Source organism: Dunckerocampus dactyliophorus, chromosome 8, assembly GCF_027744805.1.
Source record: "Dunckerocampus dactyliophorus isolate RoL2022-P2 chromosome 8, RoL_Ddac_1.1, whole genome shotgun sequence".
NCBI lineage: Eukaryota > Metazoa > Chordata > Actinopteri > Syngnathiformes > Syngnathidae > Dunckerocampus > Dunckerocampus dactyliophorus.
The window spans coordinates 16,813,072-16,834,486 of NC_072826.1; the positions used below are offsets into that span (position 1 = coordinate 16,813,072).

The following is a 21,415-nucleotide window of genomic DNA, read 5'->3' on the forward strand; positions in this document are numbered from 1 at the left end:
CGTCGGATGTTCGTTAGCAGGGGACTTAGTGTAACAAAAAATGAGGTATAGGGCTAGGCAATATATCAATATTTTTAATATTTTGATATTTACTTTAAGCACAATATCCAAAACAACCATATTGTTCATATTGAAATAGACTGGATTAGCGATGTATGTCCATCATCTCTCTGCACTGTGTGTGAGCTCCTGGCAAGAGGAGGGAGGAAGGGTGGAGCAGATGCCTGGCTGCTCAGTCGAAGCGACAGCATCTGCGGTGGAAGAATTAGTCAGAATGTGGCCCTAATACTCCGTTGAAGCTCAGTAATTTGGAGGTACTTTGAATTCACAGCATAAAAATATCTTTTTCACCACCTTAAAACTCCAATACGAGAAATGTGTGAAGCTGCGCGCTGGCTGCACAACTGCTGCCACAACACAAAGCGGTGTCCTATCACATGCAACACTGCAACAGTGGAAAAAATGGCTTGAAAAAAACCTGCTGAAAACGGTGGATTCGCGATGTCCAGCGGGCTTCACAGTCACAATTATTTAGCACGACAAGCTCTACCACAAATGTTCAAGGAAGTTAGACAGACAGTTGCTAAGCCTGATGCAGTTGACAGGTTGGTGTTCCTGGCACAAAGTAAGGACATGCTTGTGTCTTCAAAAAATGTTTACCTAAAAAATACTACTGTTCAATTTAAAGTATTTTTGAGTTGCTGTCATTATATAATTTCCTCTTAAACTGGGCACTCCTTCATATTTAGTTCTTTTGTGATTTTGTTATTAGTTGAGGATTTGAGCATCCCTAAAGGTTTGTTATAAAAAAGATTATATTTGACTTTTTCTATATTTATTTCAAAAAGAGACTGGCCTGCTTTATTTTAGATACGATTTTTGAATGTGCATCTTGCATGAAGCTTTAAAACTTCAAAAAACATCCTCATGTTAAGTATTTATTTTAATAAAACAACTTTACACACATATTTGGCTTTGATTTTGTCTAAACTCACTTTGTGGAAAAAATATCGAGATATATTGTATATCGATATTCAACCTAAATATATCAGGATATGAGTTTTGGTCTATATTGCCCAGCCCTACCGAGGTACCACTGTATGCTGTTGTGTTGCTAACTTGGACGGCAAAGTATACATTTACTGCAAAGTGACATTGCCATCTACTGGCCTGGAATGCATGCATGCATGCATTACAAGCTTTTCTGTCGTTTTTGTAGGACAGTGTGAACATTTTTATTGTTTTTACTTAATCTTACTCACACTTTTTTGTGTATTTTCTTGTGAATTACGCATTTATTATCACAATATTCTCACAATTCTATGACTTTATTAGTATATAAATCTAGTTTACCATATCTAACTGGTGGGAGGAATGATTGTATGGACGTTTTTACGTATGTGTGCCCACTGTATGACACGACTGGCGTTTATACTGCTAAAGAAAATGAAAGTATATGTTTACTGCAAACTGACCGCCATCTACTGGCCTGGCATGGATATTACAATGTGTTTAGATGTTTTTGTAAGTCAGTGGAAAGAGGAATAGTTTTGGCACCATTGAAGAAACATGTTTTGGTATTGTTTTCACTTGGTATATTTAGGTGTTCATCTCACTCTCCTCATAAATTTAAGCGTTTATTCTTGTAATTCTAAGACTTTATTGGATATGAATCTAAAATCTAATACCTGCGGGAGTAGTGATCACATGACATGAGCAAATTTACCATACCCAAGTTTACCAACAGTGTTGTAGCCAGTAGAGTTTATAGTGCCTGGGCGTGGTGATTTTTATTGAGTATTCATTACTTTTAGTAAACACTTTAAACCCCTTATCACTTTAATTGTTTTCTTCTTAAGTGCTATAGGACAAGAAGTGAAGCAATGCATGGATCTCATATATGAAATGCATTCGAAACATCTTTTTCCTTCAGCTGCAAAATCTCTTGCTCAGTATTTTTAAAACATATCTTACTGACATTCAAAGCTGTCTTCTCCTGCGTGAGGTGCCTCTCTGCAGGTGGGCATTCGTTTTACATGCTGCTAATGCCGCCACATGCTTGCAATATGTCTGCCTCTCTCCCTGCAGAATGCTGGTCCAAATCTGGCATGCAAAGATTCTGCTCTTACAGCCCACCTCCCAAGACATGCAGGGGTGGATCTATCTACCATGATGACACTCGCCTAAATAATATATCATGTTTCCACTCCGTAGAGGACAACAGAAGAAAAGCGTTGGTTGCTGAGGGAGCGTCTCTCCAACGCTCCTCCTTGAAAGCTTTCACTTTAACGTTTCCCCGCAGACAGGTAATCGAAACCCTGCCAAAGACTTTAGATTTACACCTCCAAGCATTGCACAGCCTATATATCAGGACTCTCCGGGGGCCACAAAGAAAATACATCCCCATAAAATTATAAGCAAAAAAATAACAACCTTTGCCACAGTTTGTTGCCAGAACCCACTGGAGAACATTTCACTCAGTTGCTCTGTTTAGAGGAAGAGCAGACACTTGGGTTTGAGTTTTTCCACAGACAGCCACATCATCTCCGCAAGCGATAACGTAGAATGATGAGTCATGATGGCTTGCTCCATCTGCAACGGGAACTGTCACGGAACAGTCCAATCGCACCTTACGTGTATGTATATTCCTCCAACCGCCTAAAGGCTCCATCTAGCCGTTCCATGAATATTAGATCCATCCCCCCTGAGGAGACGCAACAGATTAACATCACTGGCAAACAGAGAGAATAAGGTGTGTGAATTCACGTCTAAGTGAAGGAATTAAATGGGGGAGTTTAGGGGCACTCTGGAAGCATCTGCTGTAATTATCTTATCCTGAACTGCTCCGCTGGGAAGCACAGATGAAAGATTCAAGTGTTATTGCATCCTCTCCGGATTTCCTTGAACTACTTTTAATCTTTTAAGCAGATTTGGCAGAAAAACACTTGATACACCAACGATTAAGCCAATTAAAGCCACTTTCTTTTTCTCACCTGAGTGAGGAAATATACCAGGACACTCTGTAAAGTGTCATGTTCGGCTACTTTGCAGGCAGCAACTGAAGAACTATTGAGTTAAGAGCTGCACTCACACTAGGCAATCCCTGCTGTGTTTGGGCATACTTGACACGTAAAGTCTGGCTTATTAAACTAGTGTGAGGGCTCTGAGGAGGTGAGCATGAGGACACGCACACGAGTCATATAATAAATGTGATTGTTTCTCCCACCAGTTATTAATCATAACTGCCTCTTTGCATATTAGAAATAAACATGACAACTCAAAGTCAAAGCCCACAGGACACTGGTCTAATGCACAAGCACATGTGCACGCTTCCTACCTGTCCTATAATTAATGTGATCGTTCCTCCTGCTAGTCATTAATGTTAATTACCACCTTGCATAATAGATATATCCAGAATGACTCAAAATAATCCACAAAGTGAAAGCCCACAGTACACTCGCTCATGCACAACCACGTGTGTACGCCTCGTAGGTGCACTATAATTAATGTGATTGCTGCACAAGCTCACGAGCCATTAGTAAATGTGATTGCTTCTCCTGCCAATTATTAATCATAACTGCCACTTTTCATAATAGAAATAAAGAGGACGACTCCAAATATTCCACAAAGTCAAAGCCCATGGTACGCTGGCTCACACACAAGCACATGTATGTGCTGCATATGTGTACTATAGTTAATGTGATCGCTGCACAAGCATATACACAAGAGTCATATAATAAATGTGACCGCTTCTCCCACCAGTCATTAAAGATAACTGTCACCTTGCAGAACAAAAAAAAAACAGAACGACTCAAAATAAAGTCAAATCCCACTGGACATTGGCACAAGCTTATGTGCACGCTGTGTACGCTGACTATATTTAATGTGATCGCTCCTTTTGCCAGTCATTAATGATCTGTCACCTTGAATAATAAATAATAATAAACACAATGACTCAAAATAATCCACAAAGTCAAAGATCACTGTACGCTTGATCAGGCCACAACACATGCTCTGGACTGTACATGTCATATAATTAATGTGACTGTTTCCTCCCACCAGTTATAAATCATACCCACCACCTTGCACAATTCCAAACAATCAGACTCAAAATAATCCACCAAGTCAAAGCCCACAGAACACTTGCTCACGCACAAGCACGTGCATGCGTTGCATACTGTGCGTGGTCTACAATTAATGCGATTGCTCCTTCTGCCAATTATTAATACTAACTGCCACCTTCACAACAGAAAAAGAGAAACACTCAAAATAATCCTCTAAGTCAAAGCCCACTGTACGCTTGATCAGGCCCCGCAACACATGCTCAGGACTGTCTGTACATGTCATATATTTAATGTGACTGTTTCCTCCCAGCAGTTATTAATCATAACGACTACCCTGCACAATTTGAAATACGAAGAAAGACTCAAAATAATCCGCAAAACCAGGAAAGGTGCAGTAATACAGAGATGTATCATGAAGTACAATGCTATTGTCATCTTTGAAAATAGAGGCAGTGTGTTAAGTGTTCAGTGTAGGCATGCGTGGGTATGTCACAACCCAAGTAACAATGGTGGATGAAAACCGAATGAAACTTACGCTATGTACTGCTCTGTCTTGTTGAACTTCTTGGCGAGGTATTTTGCAGACGCTTTGCTGGGAATCTTGACAAAGGACATTTCTTTGCCGTAGCGCGTCAGGTTGCATGGTGTCTCGCACACGCAGTAGTCATTGTCCCTCTCCACCAGAAAGTCTGCAAGGGGGACAGGAAGAGCGAGAGGTGCTTCGCAGGAGGAAGACAAGCGACATTTATTGGTGATACAAGAAGACAAACACGCCTGCAGAGAGAAGGGAGACTGTGGATACTGCAAGGTGAGGCTGACAGGTGTCATGACAGTGTCTGGTATTGCGAGTCAATTAGGAAGCAAACAGTAGTCTTGAAGGCATGTCTGAAAGCCACAGCCAGAACTGACATCTAGTGTTTTGAGGTTGGATGCCGTCACCCCTGAGCACTCGCTGCAATCATCTTCGATTAAGACCACTGTGCAGTGGGTCTCATGCGAATAGCAGTGTTTACACACAGCATGCTGGGTTATCTCTTACCCAAGGCTGGATCCGCACACTCCTTATACTGCTCAGGCGTGCAGTATGGGGCGTCTCCTGCAGGGGGATGTAGAGAACACTCAAGATCACAGTCAGGATCATTTACAGGGGGGGAAATAATTCATTGACCCGCTGCTGATTTTGTAAAAGCCGTTGTAACAGTCCAGAATGTTTTGGTAGGTTTATTTTAACAGAGAAAGATGTTCTTTTTGAGCGACTCCATTGTTGTTGTTGGGTGATTGTTAAGCTGGAAGACCAGTCCACAACCCATTTTCAATGTTCTCATCTAAGAGTCTACGGTACATGGCCCCTGCTTAGATAATCAGAATGTTTGTAACAGCGCCAAGTCAACGTCAGGCAATCAGAACTCAACTGCATTGAGGGACTACGGTTAATTGAACTTGATTGCAGGTTGAGGAGGCAGAAATCAGAACATTTCTTGCATGTGAATCCTCCGCTGTGAACAATAGTACAAAGTAGGAAGTCAATCATCTGTTATCCCCTCACAGCGAAGCAACAGTTAAACTGTTGAGTGTTCCAATCCACTCGACTGTGAAAGTACTTGATTTCCTCCAGTCACTTCACGGTAAAAACGTGCTGCTTCAATATCAGTGCAATCAGCAGCGGTGGGGGTGGTGGGGGTAGGGTGGGGGTAGGCGAGCGCAGTCCTTACCCGGCATGTGTACCATCCTGCAGTTGCAGTTCTCCACCAGGTATCTCGTCTCGCAGTCGATGCGACAGGCCGTGATGCTGTAAGTGCTGAAGAAGTCTGAGTCCATCGGGGTGGCCTTGCAGTCGCCCCACGGTGGCGGCAGATAGGTCAGCTGAGAGAGAAAACAACCACTTCAGCAGTGGAGCACCTTGTTTCCTGTTAATGTCGTCACATGACCTCGTTGCTATGAATAATTGTTATGTGTTCATTGTTTGGCACAGATCACGGATATGTGTGTGATTCTCCCCTACATATCAACTGATACTGGGTTTCGCTGGACTGCGCCACTTAGTGCACTGCTAACGCATCATTGAAAGATGTGCAAAACTGTATACAGTACTCTGTTTTATGACATTTTTTGACAGTAGAAGTCAATTGACTTAAAGGCTACAGACTCAATATGAACACAAAAACCAAACTAAAGTAGATACAGTGAAATTTTGGTTGGCGCCATCATTAAATTGTTCCAGAATGTCCGATTCCAGAAAAAAATGTTAACATAAAACTTTTTTTTAACAGTTTTACATGAAGAAACCAATTTGAAATGCATATAAATGATGAATGAAAGGAATAGATGATTATTTAAGGCTACTTTTACCTTCATTTAAGGTGTGAATGGGGCAGTGAGATCAACACGGACACCACCTTTGTGTTTTGTGATGAGTTATTTCTTGAATTCAATAATGTTTCTCATGGCTGCAAAATAACCCAAAATGAAGCCAAAGAAAGTTGCAAGTGCCAGCATTTATAAAGATAAAGAAGGTGAGAAACACTACTGAATTCAAGAAATAACTCATGGCAAAAGGTGTTGTCTGTGATGATCTCACGAACACATCATGTCTTTGTCAACACGCCTCACAACTTCAATGAAGTGACAGCAACACCAACCTTAAATGTTGGTGTAGTACACTGCTGATGGGGATGTCATACAACTTCATGTCAATAAATCTGAACTATCCTTTTAAGAACACAGTTAGACTCACGCAGTGTATTTATAACACGACACGCGCGCCATATTGTACGCTAACTGGAAAATGTTATGTATATTTTGCTAATCCGAGGCATATAAATAATAGGTAATAGGTAAAAGTACATTTTCCACATTAACCAAAAAACATGATAACCACAGCATACGGTAAGGTTCCACTGTCTTGGAAAAAAAATAAAAAATAATGTTGTTGGTGGGGCGGGGGTTGGGGTGGCGAGGTGAACTGTCAGGGGGGCGTGAGAGGCAGGGAGGCCTGTCAATATTAGTGCAGACCTGCCAACATGTATGAATTTGTCGTACTATGTTTGTAGCTTTACTGCGCTCCATTTTGTTGCATTTTGCTGGTTTCAGTTTCGAGTTCAGTCTTTAGAGTACAGATAAATAAACAAATGACAGAAAATAATTGAGAACCACTGGGTTAGACTAATGAACAAAGTGACTAATTGTTGTAGGTCGCTCTCCAGCAGCAAATAAAAAGTCTGGAATTTGTGCTGCGGAAATGCCAAGGCAAGAGACCAAAAACCATCTCACTCAGATTAATGTACTCATACATCAAATGATAAAGTATATTTATGACTTGCCTAGGAGAAGAGATCACATTTTTATTAACCTCTGTTTATTTACTCTCTATGTGTACTGTATGTTGGATGTTCGCTGTGACCATCACTCTCTTTGACAGAGATGCCTTGATGGCAGTATCAGCCCAGGCAGCGACAGAGCTGAATAAATGTCTCCAACTGAATGTCTTTTTAACTGCAATGCTACATCAAGCCATCTATCTGCCTCTACAGTATGTAATTCAAGTTTTAAAGGCTCAATATTGCTGCAAAATAATAGAAATAAAATGCATAAAAAATGAAATGATGGGACTCAATATTTTTTGTAGGAAAAAGATTACAAATAATTACAAATAAAAAGGAAAAACGTTTTTAGATTAAAAAATACATAAAAATAATACAAATAAATAATAATAAATACAAATAAATACAATTAAAAAAAACAAATACATTATCTCTGCATTATAGACTGCAGATGGAAATGAGCAGCTTGCTAACTCTGGTACGCCCATCGATTCCTTGTGAATAATGTAAAATGGACTCTGGCCATAAATAAAAAGAAAAGAAATGCACAAGGTTATGATTCGCTTGTATGGGAAGAATAGTCAAAGAAAACAAATGCATCGAGAATAAAATAAAGCAATACAAACAAACAAACAAAAATACAAAAAGAATAAAATGGAGGAAAAAATAACAGAAGATTCAAATTTCACAACTGCTCCTTTTTTTATTTCTAGAAATAATTAAAACACCAAAATGCATAAATAAAAACAAACTGAAACTCGCACAATCTAAGGACAATCTAAAAACACTCCAAATCAGGTTTTGTGATAAATATACACTCCTGATCAAAATTTTAAGACCAATTGAAATATTGCAAGAATTTACATTTTGCACTGTTGGATCTTACGGAGGTTCTAAGCAGACCTTCAAAATCCAAAAAGAAGTAATGGGAGTGAGACAATTTTTTTTTTTCGAGTAAGCAATTTATTGCAAACAATCCTATTTAAAATGAAATAGGCTGTTCAGCAGCTGATCAAAAGTTTAAGACCATAGCTCAAAAAATGCCTGAACCCCACCTAAAATGACATGATTGAAAGATGACGGTGTTTCCAAAAGGCGAGTGGGAATGCTGCTCCGGGCGTTGATGATGGCGTCAGAGAGGGTATCCACTGTCTGGAACTGATGTCCATTTTTGTCCGTCCAAAAATGTTCTCAACTGGATTTAGGTCAAGGGAACAGACGGGATGGTACAAAAGAGTGAGGCTATTTCTGTGGGAGAAGTCCTTTGTCAGACGGGCATTGTGAACTGCAGCGTTGTCCTGTTGGAAACGCCAACAGTCATTACCACACAGACAAGGACCTTCCGTCATGAGGGATGCCCCCTGCATAATCTCCACATAGCCAGTTGCCGTTTGACACCCCTGCACAACCTGAAGCTCCATTGTTCCATTGAAGAAAAAAGCCCCCCAGATCATGATGGCACTTTCTGCCACTGTGCTGTTTGGAAAGCATCTCAGGTGGGATGTCCTTGTCAGTTCAGTAATGTTGGAAGCCATGCCTGTGAATATTATCAATCATCCAGGTCATTGTATTCTCAGGGCATTCAATCGATTGCAACTGGCCTGTTCAGATTGTCTTAGAAGATATTTCACCTCTCATCCGAGTGGGCTTCATCAGTTCATGCTCAAAGACGAGGTGGGACACACAACAGTCAGACTAGATAGGACAGCTCTAGCCTGAGCGCTTTCTGCAAGATCCGATCTATTTATCCTCTAAATGAGGAGGCCGGTCCAGACAGGAATGTTTAAGGCAATCGTTGGGCTACAATGGAGTGCGGCGTCTGCCTGCTAACAATGGTCGTTTGGGTGGTATCACCTTCGTTAGCATCCTATTCAGATGTAATGATGGTATTGAAGCCACCTGAAACCTAGGCCTTGTTTATTTCATAGAGGCTAAATGACTGAATCTTTTAGGAAGGGATGCCATCAGGACCGTCAAGGATACAATTTTCTCATCAGAGAATAAAACTTTCTTCCATCTTTCAACGTCCCATGTTGGGTGCTCACGTGTAAATTCAAACAATTTTGTGGCATTGAAGATGTTGCCTTTGAAGATGTTTTTGTTGTTCTTAAAACCCTTCTCTCACAGATGCCGTCTGATATTTATTGGACTGCACTCGGCATCAGTAACAACCTTCATTTGGGCCGAGGATCGTCCCGTGTCTTGACAGACAGCCGATTGGATCCTCCGGCTCAGGGCCGGTGAATGTTTTTTGGGTCTACCACTTCACTTTTTGTTCCATTACCCTCAGGACCTTTTAAGAAGGTTAAAATGACTGTCTTACTGCGTCCAACCTGAGCAGCAACTGCATGCTGCAAGAGGCCTTGCTTATGCAGCTCAACAATCTCAACAAGCTTTTTTGCCTTTATTATCAACAGATCATGATAACGTGAAAACTTAACAGAAAATGGATTACATTGAATCCACATTTTTGCCAAGATTTGGGCTTTAAAGCCTGTGGTCTTTAACTTTTGATCAGCTGATGAACAGACTATTTGACTTTAATGCCTGTTTGCAATAAATAGCTAACTCCAATTTTTTTTTTGTCTCATTCCAATTTCTTCTTTTTGCATTTTGAAGCCTTAAGCCTCCTTAAGATCCAACGGGGCAGAATGTAAATTGTTGCAATTTTTCAACTGGTCTTAAAATTGGGAGAGTACACAGTATGTTTGTTGTTCAATGGGCACACTTCTGTTGTTGTATTGACATCATACCAGCAAATGTGACATTCTCCATATAAACACAGTACTGTAACTTTAATACAATAATCAGATAAATATTTTTTGTGGCAATATTTTATGTAAAACACATAAATTAATCATGTGAGAGGTCTTCCACAAAGACAAATCAAGCTACTGGAGTGTGTTTCCTATTTTACATACTATTAAATATTAACACAAATTAATTACACTTCAGCTGTGCCTACGTTTGACGCATTCAATGCAATGGGAGGACATAAACAACCTCTGCGTGTTCAGCAGAAGCTCATCAGTTCAAACAATTCATCACGCCTTCGATGTAAATTAGAGGCCACTGTGTGAATCAAAGGGCCCGCGTTTTACAATTTCTATTTAAAAAGGCCCAGTGTGTCACCTCTTTTGGATCTACTCATCATAACTTAAAGGCTTCACATACAGCAGCTGTGAATAAAATCTAATAATCAATGAGTCATCATCTATTAACCCATCAAGGACTTTTTCCCAAAAAGTCAAATAAAACATAAAGAACATCTCTGCATGGGCTCATCCATATGTGAGGTGCCCTGCGTATTTAATTAAAGCGTCACATGGCCAAGCCAACTGGAGGACTTCATCATTGATGACTCTGCTCCCTTCCTAAATGTCATGGCATGTAAAGGTAAGCCATTGTTTTATTTAGCAAGAAGTTATACAAATTTAGATGCAAAATATGAAGCATTCTCTGAATTTGCACAGATCTTTACAAGGACGTTCTATTCTATATATATTTGGAAATCGTTAGTCGTAGCTGAAAAGGAAATTCCGTAGTTGGAATTGTTACATTATTGAGGTATAGTGATGATAAAATTAAGATTTATGATTTAACATTTAATATTGGAAAAAAAGACACAAAATCTGAAACAAATAACATGTTTTTTAATATATATTAATTGTAACATGTCGTAGGTCTGCCGCGGGGCCTTCTCCCAACTGGGCATCCCCGGAACACCTCACCAGAGAGCCGTCCGAGAGGCATCCGGACTAGATGCCCGAGCCACCTCAACTGGCTCCTCTCGATGCGAAGGAGCAGCGGCTCTACTCTGAGCTCTTCCTGGATGACTGAGCTCCTCACCCTATCTCTTAGAGTGAGTCCAGCTACCCTACGGAGGAAACTCATTTCAGCCGCTTGTATCCGCAATCTCGTTCTTTCGGTCACAAACATCATTCAAAAGCCAATTTGCATGCTAGGGAACCAAAATATGTCAGGTTTTGTACTAACTATTTTTACTCTTTGCTGGCAGTCACCTAAATTCTTGTGAAACAACATACTGTATGCTATGCCCAGTCCTAAATCTGCAACAAAGACGAAGTAGAGCTTGTATGTAATATATCATCTTGTCAACAACTCAGAAATGACAAGACGTTGCAAAAAGTTTCATTTTTCTCTCTGTACTCTAGCGTTCTGTGGTGGCGTTCCAAAAAAACAAAGAAATAGTCAGAGGAGGCATATTTTTTCATCAAACTTGATTTCTTTAAGGGTTTCTCTGTATTAGGGGTTGTAAAATGTATAGATCAGTGCAGTTACTGAAAGACAAAGTAATAACGTACCAAAAAAAAAAAAACATCTGCTATTGTATTGATCAGCTCTAGCAGTTAACAATGTTACTGTGCTCTCAGACATTTGTAAATGTTTATCGCTGTGATATTTTCATTGTGAAGCCCATTATGTTTCACTGTCACGCAGCATCTTGAATGTCAACAACTTCCTGTCCAATTGTGGATGAAATTTTTAATAACAATCAATGAAAGTCGTTTTGATAGCAGCAGTTATTGATGTAATCATTATTCCAGGCTCATATCGGATCGTTAACTCAACATGTAAAGGTTATACAGGGCCATGCAGCCTTTTTGCCAGGTAGAAAGCCATTACATGAAATGATGCCACATTTAACATTATGGAAAAACAGCATTCTTACAGAGGCATGGCAGAAAGCATGGGGAGTGTTTTTATGAGACAGTTTTGATCATCCTTATGGCTCCCTACCAGCCCTTTGGTTTTGGAGAGAGCACAACAATCGTCGTAAAAATTGTGATAGGAGGAAATGTAGAGGAAGATTTTTAAAGGACCGCGTGAGGAATGCATAATAACAACTTGCAGACGCGACGTTGATAGCATGCACAAAAAGTAGACGTGGAGCGACTGAAATTTCCAAATCTGCACTATCCTCTTGTCCATTTATTATGCATGGTGCTGTAACATACGAGGGCCAGAGTACCATTTGTCTGGCTGGAATTATTATCCGAAGACACCATCTCCACCAGCCTTCATATGAACACTGCTAGCTCTGATAATGTTAACACGCCCAAGTGTGGAACTACGTCAATAGCCAGGGGGCCTTTTCAGAAACTTTATGTGTGCTGTCCATCCTTTTTAAGATACAGTGGAATCTCCAATGCCCCACAAGTTGTGCATTTTGGAGTTGAACCAACATTTTTTAGAAGAATATGCCACACAAATGTAAATTTTTACCCATGTATACAACTACAGTAATCCCTCGCCACTTGGTGCTTTGAATTTCCCGGCTTCACTCTATCACAGTCTTTCAAAATTCTAGTAACTAATAAATCATCGCTGTTTCGTGGTCCAATACCGGCTATTATTAGTAAAAAAACATGCATATTGAAGCAAATTTTGAGTATTTCTTGCCCAAATTAAGCATTTTCAAGTGTAACAATGGCTAAATGAACTAAAACACAAATATACGGCATTCATAAGAAGCATTCAAAGACGTCATGATGATATGTAGTATTCTACACTCATTACTTACTATGCCTAATATATTTGGTAATATGAGCGTAAAGCTGACAAACTTAAAAAACAAACTAAACTAACTAGCTGACTAAAAAATTGACCAATACAACCAACTAAAATAAGCCAACAACAGTGGTGTGAAAAAGTGTTTGCCCCCTTCCTGATTTCTTATTTTTTCAGGAAAGGGCATGGAATCGGTCGTAAAATGTGCTTCAAATGTGCCCTTTTCAGCTAAATTGTTTCTAAATATGGGACAATTCCGTTTCTCAAGGGACTGTTGGCAACTCAACACAGAGTGGTGTGAAAAAGTGTTTGCCCCCTTCCTGATCTCTTTTTTTTTTGCAACCCTTAAATGTTTCAGATCATCAAACAAATATAAATATTAGTCAATGGCAACACAGCTGAACACAAATTGCCGTTTTTAAGTGAAACTTTTTATTATTAAAGGAGAGGATAAAAAACAAACCTACATGGCCCTGTGTGAAAAAGTGATTGCCCCTCCTGTTAAAACACAACTGAGATTGAGATCTATCAGTCTGGACAAGGTTACAAAGCCATTTGTAAAGCTCTGGGACTCCAGCGAACCACAGTGAGAGCCATTATCCACAAATGGCAAAAAATGAAACCGTGGTGAACCCTCCCGGGAGTGTCCGGCCAACCAAAATTACCACAAGAGCGCAGTGACAACTCACCTAAGAGGTCACAAAAGACCCCACAACAACATCCAAAGAACTGGAGGCCTGCCTCACTTGCCTCAGTTAAGGTCAGTGTTCATGACTCCTCCATACGACCAGACGAAAAGCACTGCTGAACAATTAAGGCTCGTTTGCTAGAAAACATCTTGATGATCCGCAAAGTATTTTGGGAAAATACTTTGTGGTCTGACGAGACAAAAGTTTAACTTTTTGGAAGCTGTGTGTCCCATTACATCTAGCATAAAAGTAACACCACATTTCAGAAAAAGAACATCATCCCAACAGTAAAATATGGTGGGGGTAGGAATTGAAAACCTACCATGCTGTGATAAATGGAAGCATGAATTCTGCTGTCTACCAAAAAACCCTGAAGGAAAATGTCCGGCCATCTGTTGGTGACCTCAAGCTGAACCCAACTTGGGTTCTGCAGGAGGACAATGATCCAAAACACACCAGCAAGTCCACCTCTGAATGGCTGAACATAAAAAAATGAAGACCTAGTCAAAGTCCTGACCTGAATCCTATTGAGATGCTGTGGCATGACCTTAAAAAGGCGCTTCAGGCTGGAAAACCCTCCAATGTGGCTGAATTACAACACTTCTGCAAAGATGAGTTGGCCAAAATTGAATTGTAAGAGATTCGTTGCAAGTTATCGCAAACGCTTGATCGCAGTTGTTGCTGCTAAGGGTGGCCCAACCAGGTATTAGTTTTGGGGGCAATCTCTTTTTCACACAGGGCCACGTAGGTTTGGATTTTTTTCTCCCTTAATAATAAAAAGTGCATTTTGTGTTCAGTTGTGTTGTCTTTGACGAATATTTAAATGTGTTTGATGATCTGAAACATTTAAGTGTGACAAACATGCAAAAAAATAAGAAATCAGGAAGGAGGCAACCACTGTATGTTGGGTTGCCAACAGTCCCTTGAAAAACGGAATTGTCCCGTATTTAGAAACAATTCATTTGAAAAGGAAGGCTGCTTTGTGACCAATGAGCTGACAGCAGCCTCACACACGGCTATGACAATACAGAATCATCTCATTGGTTGAGAGGCACTGTAGTTTGCGAAGAAGATACAGGCAACAGCATGGTTGACAGGGATGGCGGCGTTTCACAGGTCTCAGATTGATGGTACTACTCATGTACATGCTTTAAGTTAAACACTGCAGAGGTCTGTTAAAAATATTTACTTTTATTCTATGAAGTTAAGCAGGACAAAGATGTCTTTAAACAACAAATAATAATTTCTTTTATTTTGTTCATTTTGTTATTTTGCATTAAGAAATAAATTATTGAACAATTTGCCTCCCATGTATTTGCATTTCTTCAAAACATGCATCTCATTACATTCAGCTTTGAGTCAAATAGTAAAAATCGTTTCATACTAATTCACCATGCCGGGAGGGGTCAAGGCAATTGGGTCGGCTGGCCCTGCCAACAAGGGTGTCCCTTATTTATCTTTCAGGGAGTTGGCAATATTAAAGTAAACTTATTCTCATAAACTAAGCTAACAAATATGACAAACTAATACACAATAAGATAACTTACTCATCTAAGCTAACTAATGAAGTCGCAAAAGGAGGTACAGTTGTCCCTCGCAATATCGTGGTTCAATTATCGTTCCCTCGCTATATCAGGTTTTTTCAGAAATGATTTGTTGAACGAAGATTGCCCTCCTCCTTAGTGTTCTGTGGTGTGGACATCATGATATGTGGTATTCTGGTCACTAGGCAGCAGTCATGACACAAAACACTGAGACATTACCTTACATTACATTACCTTAACAAAGCATGAAGTCAGCCATGGCATGTCCGACATGACAGAGTGAAAAAAAAGTTCTTAGAAGAAGGCTTAGAAGAAATAAACTTGAGGCTAACTGGTTAGCTCGCTAGCTGGCAGCCATCTTGAGTCCCTGCAGCATAAGAGTTGCGCAATGTGTTGTAAACAACGAATAATAGGAGTGTAAAGGTGACTATAGGCGTGTTATTTCATGTCTACAGAGCTGTAATAATGTTAAAAAAGTTATTTAGGAAGTCATAAACACGTTTAGATGCTCTAACTCCAAAAATATTCCATTCATTAACATTGAATCCTGTATCGCGGAAATTCATTTATAGCGGTCCGGTCTGGAACCAATTAATCGCTATAAACGAGGGACGACATAATAATACATAATAATGTTATCTCGTACAGCTAGTTACATTAAGAGTTTTTTTGGTCTTCATGTTGAGCAGGGACTTACTCGTTGTTCTTGACAGGAGACAAAAGTCTGGAATCCCGGTGCCACTCCAAAGCCAAGCTGATCAATGAATGGAGGCTCGTCCTGAGTGTGGATCTGAACTTTGATGCCAGCTTCGAACGACGTCTCGTCTGTTGACAAGAAAGAATGACACCGAGACTGGCTGTCATATCACAAAGACTGTTGGCTTTAAGATCATTCAATTCATATTTAATGTGCTCTCATGAATGATTCAGACGTGTACAACGTGCTGTTCATTAAATGTAACTTTTGACTTTGTTTAAACACTGTGTGCATACCATTACAATACTTATTGCTGATGCTGTATAAAAGCTGCAAAAATGTGCAAATTGCATGCTGGAAAAGCTTCTGCCTTTGGGCACTGCGGTAAATTGGAGCCAACAAATTAACAGAATGACTTGGCTAAAAAAAACTATCACAATATCAACTTGAGAAGGCAATTTCTGTAGAAATTGCGGCTGCATGATGAAGAACTGAATCTGAATTAAAATGGTGGATGGATAATGTGGAATTATGGGAAAAGTGGGAATTTTTGGGAATGGGCAATATTGTTAGCCTGAATGTTTTGATACTGGAATGGTTCATAATGGTTCTGAAATTTGGAAAAATTACATTCATTCCTTGGGAATTTTTGGGGTGGAAAATGTAAAATTCCAGGAAAACCTGGATTTTTTTTTGGACTGTCAAAGATAGAAAGCCTGAATGTTTTGAATGAGTCGAATGCTTTTGTGTTGGAATGCTTTAAATCAGTTAAGAAATATGGAAGCAGTAATAATATTCAAGCTCAAAGGGAATACATGTTCCGGAAAATGTGAAATTCCAGGAAAACCAGGGTTTTTAGAATGTTGAAAACAGATCCTTATTAAATATCAGGCTTGCTTATTACGTCAATCGCACAAACAACACATGCGATTGATGTGTTACCCATGTCATAACATAAAGTGTACACAAAGTTGCTACTTCCCCCCAGTGAAGCGTTCCATCATTAATAACGACATTATATATTTACAGTAAAGCCTTTTAGCAGATGATGTACAGTCAGGTCACAGCTGCAGTTTGGAAAATGTGTTTGTGTGTCGTCCACACTGACATGTGTATGGTAAATACTGAAAATACACACGTGCATTCATGAATGGAAGTGGCCTTGCATTGATTTTGTGTCTTGATATAAATGACTGTCCATTTTTCGTGATGCATGCAAAGCACAAGCTTGAATGTACAAGTTATAACACACTGCTGCTGCATTGCAAACATTTGACATGAGTATAAGAAACGCTTTAGACAATTTAGAATTTTCTTTCCTCATATTCCCATCTGTGGCGACCCTGTCACGGTCTGCGTGACAGTGACCGTCTGTTTACTTCTTAGTTCCGGATTTCATTGCCTTACATGTATTTCGTTACACTTCCTGTTTTGTTTTACTTAGTTTTCTGCTAACTTTACTTTCCTGTTAATGAACACCTGGCGCAAATTTGAGTTTCTGCTATTTAGTTCAGCTGGTAGCTTCTTCCTAGGTTGGTTTATTGTATGCTTTTGCCATACTTTTACCTGCACTTCATGCCCGTCTCTGCATCTTGGGGTCACACATTATACTAAAGCATGACAACCCCGTATGGGTAGTGGTCACAATTCTTTGGAAGACATGGTACCATAAATGCAATACAGATATCTTCAAAGTTTTACAATTATTAGACAAAAGCTCAAAGACTTATGGACAGTTAGGTGCTAAGTCCCAGCCAATGCCACTGCAAAGACGTTGTGCTTGATGGCAGCCATTTTTTTCTTTCAACCAATCTTGCTCAAATTGTACAAATATGTGCTTGTTAGCCCTCTAAAGGGTGTGTACCAAAAAGGTGTGCACCAAATTCCGTGATGATTCGGCGAAACACCTTAAAGTTACAGTCTGTGGGGTTTTTTTTGAGCTGTGCGAGAAATTTAAAATGAAATAATAGCACTGGCAACACAGTAGGGGTGGGTGTTTTTGGCAAATATTGGCAATGGAAATTGTTTGGTTTATTTATCACATACAAGGTTATGTCACATGTTTACAGTTGCACAATTCAACATGTCCGAAAAGGAGTAGGAAGAAGCAGAGCTTACTTAATCCTACTCCCTTCTCTGTTTCTCAGCTATTACTAATACTATGTTCACTTCCTGTGTTCAATAGGCACCAATTACCATTCTCAGGACATAGAATCGATCGCAACAGGACTGTCCTGGTTGTCTCAGAAGACTAGAGCTGTCCTGTCTAGTCAGACTAGTGTTTGTCCCACAAAGTCTTTGAGCATGAACTAGACTAGAGCAGTCCTATCTAGTCTGACTGGCGTGTGTCCCACCTAGTCAATGAGCATGAACTGATCATCCTGCTTGGATGAGAGGCGAAACGTCTTGTAAGACAACCTGAACAGTCCATTTGTGATCAATTCAATGCCCTGAGAATACAATGACCTGCATGAATGAGAATATTCACAGGCATGTATTGACGACCAGTTTTTAATATTAAAAGAAAAATTACAAATATATGTAGAGTTAATAGAGTTTGCAGATAGCTTTTTCATTAATATAAATAAATGAAAAAATAAATAAATAAATAAATAAAAGAGTGAAGTCGACAGAAACACTGTTTGGAAATAAATAAGTACAGGATGTGCAAAAATACCTTAATTATAAAGGAATAAAGACTAAATAGTCAGTACAGCAGTGAAACTAACTTTAAGACTGTATGATGAATATATTTGGCATTTGCAAGTACAGTAATCCCTCATCACTTTGCGCTTCACTCTATTGTGGTTTTGCAAAAATATATTAATTAATAAATCATGCTGTTTCGTGGTTGATTACGGCCTATTATTAGTTAAAAAGTATGCATTTTAAAGCAAATAGTTCGTATTTTTTGCCTAAATTAAGCATGTTCAAGCATAAAAATGGCTAAATGATCTAAAATACAAATGTAAGGAATTCAGTAGACACATTCAAAGACGTAATCATATGTAGTACTCTACACTGGTATCTTGGTGTCAGTGATGTTACTGTTATGTTCGGGGAGACACACAAGCACCAGACTTGATCATCAGAACAACAGGCATTAACCCAAGCCAAGCTATAACTCAACTCCCAACCCTCAGTGTCACTTCTTGACCGCCCCCCACTGAGCTCCCCTAGCACCGAAACACATTTACAGCCACACCCACAAGCACGATTGTTACTTCTGTCTGAAATTGCTTATTTTCTCTTATTATGGCTACTATATCTGGTAATGAGCGTAAAGGTGACTTTTGGGGTGGTATTTTATGTCTAGAAGGCTCTAATAATGTAAAAAAAAACATATTTAGAAGGTTGTAAACAGGTTTTCTATGCTCTGACTATGAAAATATTCTATTAATAAATAAGAAATCCTACTTCGCGAAAATTCACTTATGGTCTGGAACCAATTCAACAAGGGATAAACAAGGGATTACTCTATATGCAATTCTGTGTGCAGCTGCTTATAGTAGAGGTGTTAGTTTACAGTAACAAATACATACAGCCATGTGAAAAAATGAGGACGCTTTCGAGCAAAATGCCAATTAATTAGCAGCTAATTGTCCATAAGCGATTCATGCTTTGTCAAATGATTATAAAACCTACTATATACATGTAGGCTTGCATGTCTTCCAAAGCATTTTGACCACAACCCATAGGGGGCCCCACAAATGTCATCTAGAGTAAAAAACGTGGAACACACTTACCAGTCTCCCCCCACACAGGCAAGTATTCATCCTGCTGGATGTCCAGCATCAGCTCCAGACCGTTTCCCATCCCGCCCTTCATGGTCAACAGCAGGGGCCGCCCGTCCTGGCCTGAATTGAAGGTATAACATTTTCCATAGCGGGTGAATATCTGGCAAAGACACAAAGAGACAAACGACTCAAATATTCATAGAGAATGGTTTGCATCGGCTTATGGTATCAGATAGGCCTTCTGTCCTATGTGGAACCTTCTCGCAACCTCACACACTCCTTGCGGGCATTTTGAGGTAAATATGTTTCCTTCTAATGGCTTTCTAGTGCCTTTGTAATTCAATAATAGACATGAAAAAAATGGAAAAACATAGCCCACATCCACAGTAAAATGTACTTGTGAGCTACTCTCACTAACCAGACCATGAACAGACATATAATCTTGACAGGAAAGTTATAGTAATAACAATAAAATGGAGAACAACAGGCTAAATAGGAGACGGTTAACGTAATGTGAATAGGTGGTATGTTAACGTAACATGTTAGCAGTTATTCAGATAACTAGACCCTAAACAACGTAACATAACTAGTTTACTTGCAGCTTGTAATCTGCAGAATATAATTTACTTTTTGGGGGCATTTGTGTTCCGTCTTTCTCAGTTGTATCTGAAGTTGTTTTCAGTGCTACAGGAGTGATAGGAGTAGCAGATACTAGCACACAAGCAAAGAGCGCCTTCTCGTGGCCGTCAATGTGAAAATAAACATATATAAGTCGCTCCGGAGTATAAGTCGCAGGAACAGGAAAACCATGTAAAAAAGTGCAACTTATAGTCCGGAAAATAAGGTAATTATTTATTTTTCTGCAAAATCCTTAATAACGCAGCACCAGTCGGGTGTTTTATGACCAACTACCAACGGCAAATTAATAATAAAACACAGATCCATGATCCAGAAAGACTTTAATCTTGTCAATACTGTCCATAAAATAACAGATTACCCTGCAGGCTGTGGAAAACAGTCGTAAAAGAGAAGTTGGTTACATATGAGATGTGACCTTCACAGTTGAAAATCGTCTGAAGCGAGCCCAGAGTGTTTACTCGAGGGGAAGGAATGTGATGCACCATCGATTTAACGCCCTTCAAAAACCTCCTCTCACCTTAATCAGATCACCTTTTACCATCACTCTTTGCCATATCAGAGCAGGAAATCTGGTGGCATCACACCTGCAGCCGCTACACAACAGCACAAACAATAAGTAAGATGAGCCGACAAGCCTTCAGCTTACAAAACAATCATGCAATTGTTTAAAAAATAAAAACAATTATCAAGGACAATGCGGCGTTGTTCACTCTGAAGATGCAAGTTGTAAAATATCAGCATGTGTAACAGATCATCATTAAATGTGCATTTTATTCAAATTTATAACAATATTTTAGTTTTTTAAATACTCAAGTGTAACGGGAGTAAGGGAGGCAATTTTAATGAAAATGAAAAATTGCTTCAACATAATCCAGCCACAACTGCTTGGTGAGAATATGAGGAGCATGCATGTGGATCCTGGGTCACCAGGACTACAAGACCTGCAGACCCCAGTACGTCAGCCTACAGAACTATGAGCAGCACAGGGGTCCCACAGGGAACAGTGAACTGTCTCCTTTTCTGTTGACCTTGTACAGTACCTTGTACAGTTTTCTGATGACAGGAAGTGGAGCACGGGGGGACTATTCAGCACTTTGTGGACCGGTGCAACCATAATGAGCTTCAGCTGAACATGCATCAAGACCAAGGAGATGGTTGTGGACTTTTAGAGGAACAGAGCCAGCCCGCTTCCA

The 21,415-nt window shown here is 39.7% G+C and overlaps 1 protein-coding gene across 3 annotated transcripts in view; it reads right to left on the bottom strand.

Moving 5' to 3' along the window:
* Positions 1-21,415, bottom strand: part of asic1b (acid-sensing (proton-gated) ion channel 1b) — a 209,265-nt gene that overhangs the window by 12,449 nt on the left and 175,401 nt on the right. For all 3 annotated transcript variants that reach the window (XM_054783393.1, XM_054783390.1, XM_054783391.1), the window contains 5 exons: positions 19,593-19,743; positions 15,847-15,974; positions 5,777-5,927; positions 5,104-5,160; positions 4,600-4,753 (listed from right to left, as the gene is read on the bottom strand). In XM_054783393.1, coding sequence (XP_054639368.1) covers positions 4,600-4,753; positions 5,104-5,160; positions 5,777-5,927; positions 15,847-15,974; positions 19,593-19,743 — 641 coding nt within the window. The remainder of the gene's footprint in view (positions 1-4,599; positions 4,754-5,103; positions 5,161-5,776; positions 5,928-15,846; positions 15,975-19,592; positions 19,744-21,415) is intronic.